This window comes from Cetorhinus maximus, chromosome 20, assembly GCF_964194155.1.
Source record: "Cetorhinus maximus chromosome 20, sCetMax3.hap1.1, whole genome shotgun sequence".
Taxonomy (NCBI): domain Eukaryota; kingdom Metazoa; phylum Chordata; class Chondrichthyes; order Lamniformes; family Cetorhinidae; genus Cetorhinus; species Cetorhinus maximus.
The window spans coordinates 76,029,392-76,041,790 of NC_135898.1; the positions used below are offsets into that span (position 1 = coordinate 76,029,392).

The window sequence follows — 12,399 nt, forward strand, 5'->3', positions numbered from 1 at the left end:
TTGTATTTTTTTTTTCTTTTACAAAACTGCCTCAGTGTACATATTACAATGCTAATATAAGATTATATGGTTACCTTCTATACTGTATAATTCTCTGTTTACAAAATGCTGTTATGAAGTTTAATTTCATTTATTTCTTCTTTACAGGCAAATTCAAAAGATTGTTCATGACATCCAAAAGAACGATGGTGGATTTATGAGCAGGTTTAAAAAGTAAGTTTGAATTTAGGCCTAGTTAAATCTAACTGCTGATTGGATTTCAGCCATAGGCCTTCATTGAGATCATGAAATAACTAGAACTTCAGAATATTTATTTTTGCTTAAAAATACACGCTGAACAACCTTAATTATTTCATTTCCCTTTCTCTGTATATATATATATATATATATATATATGGACTTCCTCTCCATTACTGATCATTTTGAATGTACTTGATTATATCCCAGAATCACAGAATTGTAACAGTGCAGAAGGAGGCCATTCGGCCCATCGTGTCTGCACTGGCTCTCTGAGCATTTTAAATTAGTGCCATTCCCCTGCCTTTTCCCCGTAACCCCGCACATTGTTTCTATTTAAATAATCATCCAATGTACTCTTGAATGCCTCAATTGAACCTGCCTCCACCACACTTCCAGGCAGTGCATTCCAGACCCTAACTACTCGCTGTGTGAAAAAGTTTTTTTCTCACCTCGCATTTGCTTCTTTTGCAAGACACTTTAAAACTGTGTCCTCTGGTTCTCGATCCGTTTACAAGCAGGAACAGTTTCTCCCTGTCTACTCTGTCCAGACCCCTCATGATTTTGAAAACTTCTATCAAGTCTCCTCTTAGCCTTCTCCTCTCCAAGGAAACAGTCCCAACTTCTCCAGTCTTTCCTCATAACTGAAGTGTCTCATCCCTGGAACCATTCTCGTTAACTTCTTCTGCACTCTCTCCAATGGATTCACGTCCTTCCTATAGTGTGGCACCCAGAACTGTACACAATGCTCCAGCTGAGGCCTAGCCAGTGTCTTATATAAATTCATGATAACGTCCCTGTTCTTGTACTCTATGCCCCTATTAATGAAGCCTAGAACACTGTATGCTTTAGAAACAGCTCTCTCTACCTGTCCTGTCATCTTTAATGACTTATGTACATATACACCCAGGTCTCTCTGCTCCTGCACACCCTTTAGAATAGTATCCTTTGTTTTATACTGTCCCTACATGTTCTTTGTACCAAACTGTATCACCTCACACTTCTCTGCATTGAAACTCATCTGCCACCTATCTGCCCTCTCCACCAATGTGTTAATGTCCTTTTGAAGTTTGCACTGTCCTCCTCACAGTTTACAACTTTTCCGAGTTTTGTGTCATCTGCAAACTTTGAAATTGTCCCCTGCATACCAAGTTCTAGATCATTAATATATATCGGAAAATCAGGGGTCCCAATACTGACTCCTGGGGAACTCCACTACAAACCTTCTTCCAGCCCAAAAAATACCCATTAACCATTTCTCTGTTTCCTATCCCTCAGCCAATTTTTTTATCCACATTGCTACTGTCCCTTTTATTCGATGACGTATAACTTTCCTCACAAGTCTGTTATGTGGCACGGTATCGAGTGCCATTTGGAAGTCCATATACACCACATCAACGGCCTTGTGCTCATCAACCATCTCTGTTACCTCTTCAAAAAAACTCCAGCAAGTTAGATAGACACAATTTTCCTTTAACAAATCCATGCTGACTCTTCTGAATCAATCCATATTATTCCATGTGGCTATTAGTTCTTTCCTGAATAATTGTTTCTAGAAGTTTCCCCACCACCGAAGTTAAACTGACTGGTCTGTGATTGCAGGGCAGATCTTTACAACCTTTTTTGAACAAAGGCGCAATGTTTGTAATTCTCCAGTCCTCCGGCACCTCCCCCAAATCCAGGGAACATTGAAATATTATTGCCAGTCCCTCTGCAATTTCCACCCTCAGTTCCTTCAATATTCTTGGATGCATCTCACCCGGTCCCAGTGCCTTATCAACTTTAAGTGCAGACAGCTTATCCAATACCTCCTCCTATTCAATTTTAACACCTACTAGTGACTGAGTTTCCTCCTCTGTCACCATAGCCTGGGTATCATCCACCTCATAAGTAAAGACAGATGCAAAGTATTCATTTAACACCTCAGCCATTCCTTTTTGATCCCTAATCGGCTCTATTCCTCCTTTTACCACCCTTTTACTATTGATGTGCTTATAGAATACTTTGGGATTTCCTTTTATGTTAGCTGCCAGTCTTTCTTCATAATCCCTGTTTGCTTCTCATATTTGCTTTTTCACATCCATTCTAAACCTTCTGTCTTCATCTTGGTTCTCAGTTGTATTTGCTACCAGACACCTGTCGTAAGCACACTTTTTCTTCTTTAACTTAATTTCTATCTCCTTGTCACCCAGGGAGCTCTGGATTTGTTTGTCCTACCCTTCCCTATTGAGGGAACATACCTTGACTGTGCCCAAACCATCTCCTCTTTGAAGGTAGCCCATTGTTCAGCTACTGTTTTTCCTGCCAACCTTTGGTTCCAGTCTATCCGGCCCAGCTCCGTTCTTGGCCCATTGAAGTCCGCTCACTGCCAGTTGATTATTCTTAGTCTGGAATGACCAATGTCATTTTCCACCGTCATCCTAAACCTTATGATACAATGATCACTGTCCCCTAAATGTTCCCCCACTGTCACTTGATCTATTTGGTCCACCTCATTCCCAAGAAACAGGTCTAACAGTGCCCCCTTTCTTGTTGGACTGGACAATATAACAATCAACTGCTCTTCACAAGCAGCACATACCACCTATCTTTCAAATACATTAATCCCTGTTAAATACCAAAATAGTTCTAAAACAATGCAATTCATTAGAATAATGACCTTTGTGATTAAGAAAGCAGATTTAGAATGTAAAATGCCAAATTACTTTATTTACCAATTTATATTGTCACTTTATCACTTTACTGTACTGTGTGTTCCTCCAACTCTGGCCCTTGTATGGCATTGACTTCACCCTATCATTGGTGGCCGTGCCTTCAGATATCTAAGACTTAAGCTCAGGAATCCTCTCCCTAAATCTCTTCACCTCTCTACCCTTCTCTCCTCCTTGAAAATGCTCTATAAAACCTACCTCTTTGATCCATTTTGGTCACCTGTCCTTATATCTCCTTTTTTGACTCGATGAAAACCTTTGACTAATTATTGTCCTGTTAAGTACCTTGGAATGTTTTACTACATTAAGGCTGCTTTTTAATTGCAAGTTGTTGTTGCTTGTGCATTATCCATTAGAATGTAGTAATTTATTTATATATAATTTTATACATTCATATAATATTTGAAAGTGACTGTTTAGCTAAGGAGGAGTGTGCATCAGGCGTGGTATTGTACATCTGCTTCATTTTTATATTTTGTAGTACACAGTTCCATGAAAAAACTTCTGAAAAATAGATTATTTTCAACAGCTCAAAAGCTCATAAATTCTCAAGGGAATTGTAGGTAACTCCAACTATGTTTATATGATTGTTGCTGGATTATATAAATGCTAATGTGTTTTATTATGGTTACAGCTTGTTGAACAGACGCAATCCTTTACGAAGATCACTTTTTCCTCCCTTTCTTTGACTAAACCAAGTAATGCAAAATGCACTTGAAATAGGTTTCACGCATTTTGTCTGAACCCAACCATTTTTTGGGTACCAGTTGTTATCATGCTCTGCGTGTGTCCCACATGCAAAGGATTCCCCCATGAAATTGGCTTCTGTACAGAATTAGGACAGGAATCGTGACTGTTGCTGGAGTGCCAAGAAGACAGTAGTGGTAATAGTTGTTGACCTTGAGACCATCTGGCTGTTATCCAAAAACAGCAGCCAGATGATATGTCCAGCTTGACTGATCCTCATTCTCTTTGCTGAAATGAAATACCTAGACATTTATAGGTGGAAGGAAGATACTTGCAGCCTCTTCAAAGATTCTCCATGCTGAGGGGATTGGACAGTTCTAAGGCCTACTTCAACTGGGCTTTATACCATTTTGGGCCTTTTCCAGGCAGAGACTCAGAAAAATGAATTGGTATTTTGACTTTACTCTCACCTCACTTGTGATATAGTTAAATGCTTCTGCCCATTTCATTTGGCAGCTTTCACCCAGGGCTGGAAAAAAATACCAGAATTGGGGCGGAGAGATACTTCGAACAACAGATCATTGCCTTTTTTCCTTCTGTTCTGTGTGTAGGGATTATACTTCTGGCTACCACACCCAAGCAACAGTTATTGGCGTGTGAGTCTTGATGGTGAATATTTGTATCCTGCTTGGTCTTGGCAAGCATCATGGTCTAACCAAATCCTGTTGTCACTCAACATCCGCACAACTGCCCCTTCATAAGGATAACAACTGGGACAGCAAAGCTTGGCTGTGTTTTTATGTAGTTGTCCTTCCCTACTCAAGGAGCACCAATGCCAATATAGCATAAGCTGTGTATTGAACTTGGAACCTGCTTAATATTTATGGCACAGCCATGCACTGGTAAACTCATCTGGAATGCTTCCACATAAATCAGATTACCATACAAATGCAGAAATTTTGACAACTATAGAATTATGTAATTGCATCATTCCCTTCAGGAATTGAAATTAGTGTAAATTAATTAATTATGAATCTGAATTGGATGTACCTTTTTCTGGTGTGGGGAGTTTGTTGGAAATACAAAATTAATTTTTATCATGGACTTACAAAGCTTGAATTCAACAACTGATCATCGCTGTCATTGGATTTACAAACATCCCAGGGTTTTTATTTCTATATGACTAAACAATGATAACACAATCTGTTCATCGTCATTTTTCTCTCGCCCCACTCTGGTTGTGAATTCTAGCCCTGATGAGTAACATTGTTTTGAAAGAAAATGGTACCTTTGACCTCTCAGGACTTAATCTTTTAATTCTTTATTGTATTGTATGCATCTCATGTAGCTTTCACCCAACTGAGTTTTGTTTGTTCCAATCGGGTTAATTTGAGAATTGCATTGCATTTCTTGTTTCCTGAAATGATTACGTGCAACCTATTTCCACTTCTTGCTGAATGCTAAGGGAGAGTTAACTAAATATTAAGAATGCTTCCAATGGGGCATTTGGTGAGAGCAGACAAACTTCTGAATGGTTAGTTAACCTTCCCTAAATCTAACAAAACCAAATCCTCCTTATTATGTGGAAAATGTACACCTATTTAAGTTATGTTTTGGGGTTATGCTAATAAAACCCTCATTTGCTAAGCTGTGAGCCTTTTCTCTAACTCATAGGTTCCAAAATGAACAAGTGGCCCTGATGCGTAAAACTGGGAAAAGTACTTGGGATCGGTATGAATGGACAAAGAAAGCCTGTTTTTTTTCCCCCTCCAGTGTGCTATTGAACTTATGTGTTAACATATCCAGGAACCTTTTTAAGCCAGTGTGTATAACAGGCAACATTTAATCTGCTTGTTTGCCTTTAACTTTACTGATACTAATTCATATTGTAGAAAATGGAATAATCACTACGGTTAAGTATTTTGGGGCATACAATTTCTTACACCAGTGCATTCAAAGTGGTGTCAAGTTGTAAATTTGGGAACAAAGAAAAAAATTTATACAATAATTCATCTAAATATAACTAAGTATCACATTTCCTTGGGTATGAATTTTGATTGCACTTTATTAAAATGGACTAAAATTTCAAAACTACACATAATTTGATATTTTAGGTCAAAAACAAGTATGAAGGTGTGTTTTACAGTTAAACTAGAAATGAGAGCCACCTATGTACTTTGGTTTTAGCTACCCAGCATTAGTTCCTGCTGAAGTGCTGTGCCCTACAGCTGGGTACCATCTGAAGCACAAGTATATCCATATTTGCCAGTTCCTCATTGGTGGACTGCACCTGAACTTCAAGGGAAGTGACCCTTTTCACTATTCTTTCCTCTCTGAGGTGGAGTGCTTTGCTGGTGCATTGTCCTCCATTCACGGATGTAATCAAAACTGGTCAGCCCATACACCGGTCGGTGTTCGGATTTGAATTCATGAGTCAGAGCTCTGATGTATGCCAACAACCTTAAAAGAAATTGTAATGTTTGATTAGTTATTTGCAAGCCCTGCCTATGTAAGAGTGGAGGATTAGGGTAGCAGTGCTATTTTAAGATAAGGTAAAACTAAATAACTTCACTGGAAATCTTAATAAAAACAGAAAATATTGGAAATACACAAGAGGTTAGTCACTTACGTAAAGAGAAAAGCTTATCATCAGTTCTGAACAGGGAAAGCTGTTATTCAAGGAAATGTGGTATATTTGGGCAGACTCTTTGGAGTTCAGAAAAATGGTGGTTTTGTGAGACTGATCTAAGTGAAAAGAATCCTCAAACTCACTGTTTTCCCAAAAGTTGTGAGCAATATCTTTTTGTTGGAATTCATGAGATCACTCATGATTTAATTATTATAAATTTCTGGGTCCTTTTATCTGTTACAGGTTAAGTGATCATTCCTTTGTACAATTAGAAAAATAACTAACCCTGGAGAAGCTAACAGTGCTGTTATATTGAAAGTTAATACAACAGCTAAATCTTGACTAAAAATTGACCACTATGAATATATTATTGCCAGTAGTAGTGCAATGGGCACAGGAATAGGTAACGGAAGTATTCTGTGCCCGTTTAATGTTTAAGATCTCTGTTAAAATGAAACAGGTTCATTTAATCTAACTGCCAATAATATGTTAGCAGAAGAAGAACATTTTGGTTAAAAACAATCATTCACTTGGTTTCATTCACGTGATAGCCAGTTTTTCTGGCTCATTGATTAATGGACAATGCTGCATTATTTGTTAAGGAATAATGTTTAAAGCTGTAGCGTTTTAAAAGTTTCAGTTATTTAGATAAGCCGGGGATACATTTACAATAAAACATGTAGGCCACATTCTTTGCAGCATTACGAAGGATATCAATGTTACAAAAGCAAATTAACCATATTTACTAATGCACTAGTATGTGTCAAGTAGTTACAACAAGATTTGCTTGTATATTTTAAGATGAGGTTAGTCTTGGCTCAATGCTAGCACTCTTGTCTTTGAGACAGAAATTGTGCATTTAAACCCCACTCCAGAGACTTCAGCACATAATCTCGGCTGACACTCCAATGCAGTTATGAGGAACTCCGGCATTGCTGGTGGTCCTGTCTTTTGGATGACACTTTAAGCCTCTCAGGTATAGGTAAAACACCCCACTGCACCATGAAAAGAAAAACAGGGGAATTCTTCCCCAATAATTATCCCTCAGCCAACACCACTGAAACAGTTTAGTTGGCTATTTATCTCCTTGCTCTTTGCAGGTCCATCTGTGCAGATTGGCTGCCATATATTCCTACATTACAAAGGTGACTACATATTTTATTGGCTGTGAGGTATGAAGTATTTATGGGTACCTTCCATTAGGTGGCCCATGTGCTTGTATCCTAGAGCCATATTACTGTGGGAGAACAGGATCCCATTGCATAAGAACAGCCCTGATCCAATTTGGAGGGACAGTTGGACAGAGCATGTGCATTGCACGCTCTGCTCAATTGAACCAGATGGTGAAGTGGAAAAGACCCAAAAAATGTCCAAGCAATATGATTTTCCTCGTGCTAGTCGGACCATGTGCCCTCCAGGTTCCACAAGGCTGTTGATATCCTGAGCTTCCCACTTCCCATTAACCCCTCACCTCCCCCCCGACTTTTCCTGGACCAACCTTTCTCCCTTACTTTCTCTCCACCGACCTGATGGTGGACAGGCTTTGGGGGAGTCAGAAGGTGAATTGCTCGCCACAGAAATCCTAATCTCTGACCTGCTATTGTAGCCACAGTATCTGTGCGACTGGTCCAGTTAAGCCTCTGGGCTATCCGATATTGTACTAGTCAGGATTCGGCGAGCTGCAGCCCACCAGTGGCATGGTAATGAGAGCGAGCCCTCAGAACCGATCAGGCCTCCATTCAGCACGAAGAGGTAGCCACTCTGGCCTGCCTGTTCCACGTCCAAAATTGAAATCTACCCCAAATTCTCTTAAAGGGCACATCAGAGATTTGTAAGGATGTACGTATATATAATTCTGTAATCTGTCACTCTAATCTAAACTGTTCTTTTTATTTATTTATCAGGTGCTTTTTAAAGCACTAATGTCAGTGGCATGCACTTTGAGAGTGAACCAAACACTGTTATGCTTCTAACATGCATGCACTAACTCGGAGTAGTCCTTAGCACTGGTTAATCTCTGTGTATGTTGAAACTAACAAATTGAAGTTCCACACTCCCAGATATTAGCTTTTTGTCTTGATTATGCCGGCATCCATTTTTCTTTTAATATTTTCAGATTTACAAAACCTGCGCCACCTTCTGTTCCTCAGAGGGATTACTCAGGTAAAGTTGTTTATGAAGCACATCTTTTAAAATCTGACTGGATGAGAGGAAACACACAGTGTATATAGTCAGCAGAGAACTGGAGAAAGTTTAATTTTGTCCAGTTATATTCCAGGCACCTTCAGGAACAATGTCTATGGTAATAGCAAGAATACCTGCCTGGATATGTATCACAGCTCAAGATCAGAAAATATTAGGAATGAGATTTATATTTTTTTTAAAAGATTATGCAGCTATATTTACCTTTGGGCGAAACACATTAAAATATGAGCTTCATCGAATGGAATTTTATGACACCTCCCGCCAGTGGGATTTTCCAGTCCCACTGAAGTCAATGGACCTTTGAACAGCTCGCTGTATTTACAGCCCCACCTCTGCTGCAGTGGGGCTGTAAAATTCTGCATATTGCAATTGAGTGATCCTGGGCATGTCCTAATGAATACATATATAGGATGATGCTCCAACCTAAATGTGCAAAATATCCTGATTTGCTTCTGGAAGAATATTGGCTGATTTGCAATTCATTCTACTTACTGTTGAATTTATGTGAGCAGAACTCAATGTTAATTAAATAGAATTTAAATTCTTTCAATTCAAACAAATGCAGTTTAGCTGTTCAGCTGTAAAGGAAACTACAGTTTGCCAAATATGTTAAACTTTGATAAACATCTGTAAAATGTGCATGTTTTTAATGTGGAGTTTTATAAAAGAGGGATAAAGAAACCTTGCTATATTCAGGATAATTTATCTTAGTTATGCTATTCTTGGAATTGAAGTCATTCATCAGAAATGAAAAGATTTATATGTTGATCTTTTTTAAAATAAAGCTCATGTAATAATGTTACAACAGACCTGTCACAAAGTTTAAAGAAATTGGCACAGAAGTACATAAACAATTGATCTTGGCAGTCATTACAGAAAAGTAATAAAAACAAAAAACTACTGCGGATGCTGGAAATCCAAAGCAAAAACAGAATTACCTGGAAAAACTCAGCTGCTCTGGCAGCATCGTTGAGGGGTCATGAGGACTCGAAACGTCAACTCTTTTCTTCTCCGCCGATGCTGCCAGACCTGCAGAGTTTTTCCAGGTAATCCTGTTTTTGTTTTGTTATTACAGAAAAGTAATTGGTTCACCCAACCCCCACCCCCATCCCAACACCCGCCACAGAAAAACTTCACACTTCCTCTGGGCCCCTTTGTAATCAATAAATAAAATAAATCCAAGCCTTAAATTTCAGGGGTCTAAGCTATGATTCTGGCCAGGATATCTCCAAGTGGTGCCCATTTCTACCCATTGACTGGTCACCTATACCTGGTCTCACATTGCATAATATGTCCGTCCCACGGAGGACCAAATATGCAATGGCTTTCCATGTTTGGAGTCCCTAACCTCGTTTCCCCCTCTTGAATCTCTAGCTTGCAAAGTGCATGTGGAGGTTTCACCTCCTACAAGCCACATGGGATCTCCTATACAAACAGGAGTGAACTGGGAAGGCCAAGCCTGATAAATTATTTCATTATTCAATACTGCATAAGGGCCAACCTGCTACATTTTGCTATTTGCTTTATTTGCTATTCAGATGGCTAAAGACAAAGCTAACTAACAAGTAATTTTCCTAGTGGATCATCGGTTAGCCCCACTCTTTGTGCCTCCCCCAGCATCCAAATCTTACCAAAACCTTAACAAAAACAGAATTACCTGGAAAAAACTCAGCAGGTCTGGCAGCATCGGTGGAGAAGAAATCAGTTAACGTTTCCAGTCCTCATGACCCTTCAGCAGAACGATTGTTTTATTTTACAAGTTATCCCAAGTGAAGCTGTGTGAATATTTATGCTATGTATATATATGTATGCACACTCGCTAAACTAGATTTTAACCCATTCAGTTCTCTGTTCTTTTTCCTATTCTTCTAATTAGAAGGTGCTGAAGGACAGGAGGGAGAACAATGGTCTGACAATGAATTTGTAAGTGTTTAGAACGTCTGAAATGTTGTTGTTGCTATGATACTTCTACTGAGATTTTTTTCCAAAGTTGTAAAGGGATACATTTTAAAGATTATTTTCTTTCAAATATTTCTTCAATGAGATTTTTTATTAATTCTTTTTCTTTTAAATGGTGTGCTACAGTTTTTCAAACTCAACACCCCTGGTGTTACCCAGATAGTACGGTTGTGTGGGATCTGTGGTTTCTCAACATGTTGAAGAAAACCACAACTATCAATTTAAATTGTTAAAAGACATGATAGAAATGTTACTTTTTTATTTGTTTGCAGGGTGTGGGTGTTGCTGGCAAGGGCAGCATTTCTTGCCCATCCATAATTCCCCTGCAGAAGGTGGTAGTGAGCTGCCCACTTGGACTACTGCAGTCCTTGAGATATGAATACACCCACAATTAGGAAGGGAGTTTCAGGATTCTGACACAGTGACAGTGAAGGAACGGCAATATGTTTTCAAGTCAGGATGATGAGTTACTTGGAAGGGCAAGTGCAGGTGTCGGGACATTCCCATGCACCTGCTACCCTTATTCTTTTAAATGGTAAAGGTTCCAAGCTTGGAAGGTGCTGATGAAAGCAAGGTGTTTTAGTGTATCTTGTAGATACTGCTCCCACAGTGCACTGGTGGTGCAGAGAGTGAATGTTTGATGTGGTAGTTGGAGTTTCAGTAAAATGAGCTGCTTTGTCCTGGATGGTGTTGAGCATCTTGTGTTGCTGGAGTTGCTTGGACTCATCCAAGCAAGTGGAGAGTATTCTATCACACTCCTGACTTGTGCCTTGTAGCTGGTGGACAGGCTTTAGGGAGTCAGGAGGTGAGTTACTTGATAGACTGGCAGGATTCCTAGCCTCTGACCTGTTGTTGTAGCCATAGTATTTTTTTGGCTGGTCAAAGGTACCCCCAGGATGTTAATGGTGGGGGATTCATCAATGGTAATGCTTTTAAATGTCAAGGGGAGATGGATAGATTCTTTCTTGTTCATTGAAGATCATTGCCTAGCACTTGTGTACCACAACTATACTTGCCACTTATCATCCCAAGTCTGATTGTTGTCCCGGTCTTGCTGCATGAAGCACAGACTGCTTATTTGTAGTTGTGAATCGGGCTGAACACTAAACAATCATCAGTGAGCATCCCCATTTCTGGCCTTATAATGAAGGGAAAATCATTGATGAAGTAGCTGAAGGTGGTTGGACCTAGACACTATCCTGAGGACCTCTTTGTGGGGCTGAGATCATAGGCCTACAACAATGACAGCCAGCTTTCTATTCACTAGGTATGACCCCAGCCAGTGGAGAGTTTTCCCTGTGATTCCCATTGACTTTAATTTTTCCAAGGCTACCTTGATGTCAACGGCCGTCACTCTTGCCTCATCTCTGGAATTCAGCTCTTTTGTCCATGTTTGGACCATTAAGGTTGTAATGAGGTCCGGAGCTAAGTGATCCTAGCAGAATTCAAACTGAGCATTGGTGAACAGGTTATTGCTGAGCAAGTGCTGCTTGATAGTACTATAGACAACACCATCCATCACTTAGCTGATGAATGAGAGTCTGTGGGACAGCTATTCCAGTTTTGGCACAGCTCTCCAGATGTTATTGAGGAAGACTTCGCAAGGTCGACTATGCAAGGTGTGCTTTTGTGAAATCTGAATCGAGTTCTGAAGTTGATGCTGAGCAAGCTTTTTTTTAGAACATAAGAACATAAGAAATAGGAGCAGGAGTGGGCCTTTCAGCCCCTCAAGCCTACCCCGCAAATCAATAAGATCATGGCTGATCTGCCCCAGGCCTCAACTCCTCTTTCGTGCCAGCTCCTCATAGCCCTCAACTCCCCAAGATTTCAAAAATCTATCTACCTCCTCTTTAAATACTTGCGGTGATTCCAGCCTCCACAACTTTTATCCTTATTATCCTTGGCCTTGGCATTTTGGTGCAGCTGATCTGCCTGGCTGTGCAGTTTCAGAGGGCGGCTAATATCCAACCA

At 39.7% G+C, this 12,399-nt stretch overlaps 1 protein-coding gene across 2 annotated transcripts in view; it reads left to right on the forward strand.

Moving 5' to 3' along the window:
- blnk (B cell linker) overlaps window positions 1–12,399 on the forward strand; it is a 226,762-nt gene that overhangs the window by 137,770 nt on the left and 76,593 nt on the right. The window contains exons 4-7 of one of the 2 annotated variants that reach the window (XM_078564923.1): window positions 148–213; window positions 5,310–5,366; window positions 8,381–8,427; window positions 10,346–10,392. In XM_078564923.1, the coding sequence (XP_078421049.1) occupies window positions 148–213; window positions 5,310–5,366; window positions 8,381–8,427; window positions 10,346–10,392 (217 nt within the window). The remainder of the gene's footprint in view (window positions 1–147; window positions 214–5,309; window positions 5,367–8,380; window positions 8,428–10,345; window positions 10,393–12,399) is intronic. The other variant, XM_078564924.1, reaches the window with a different exon arrangement.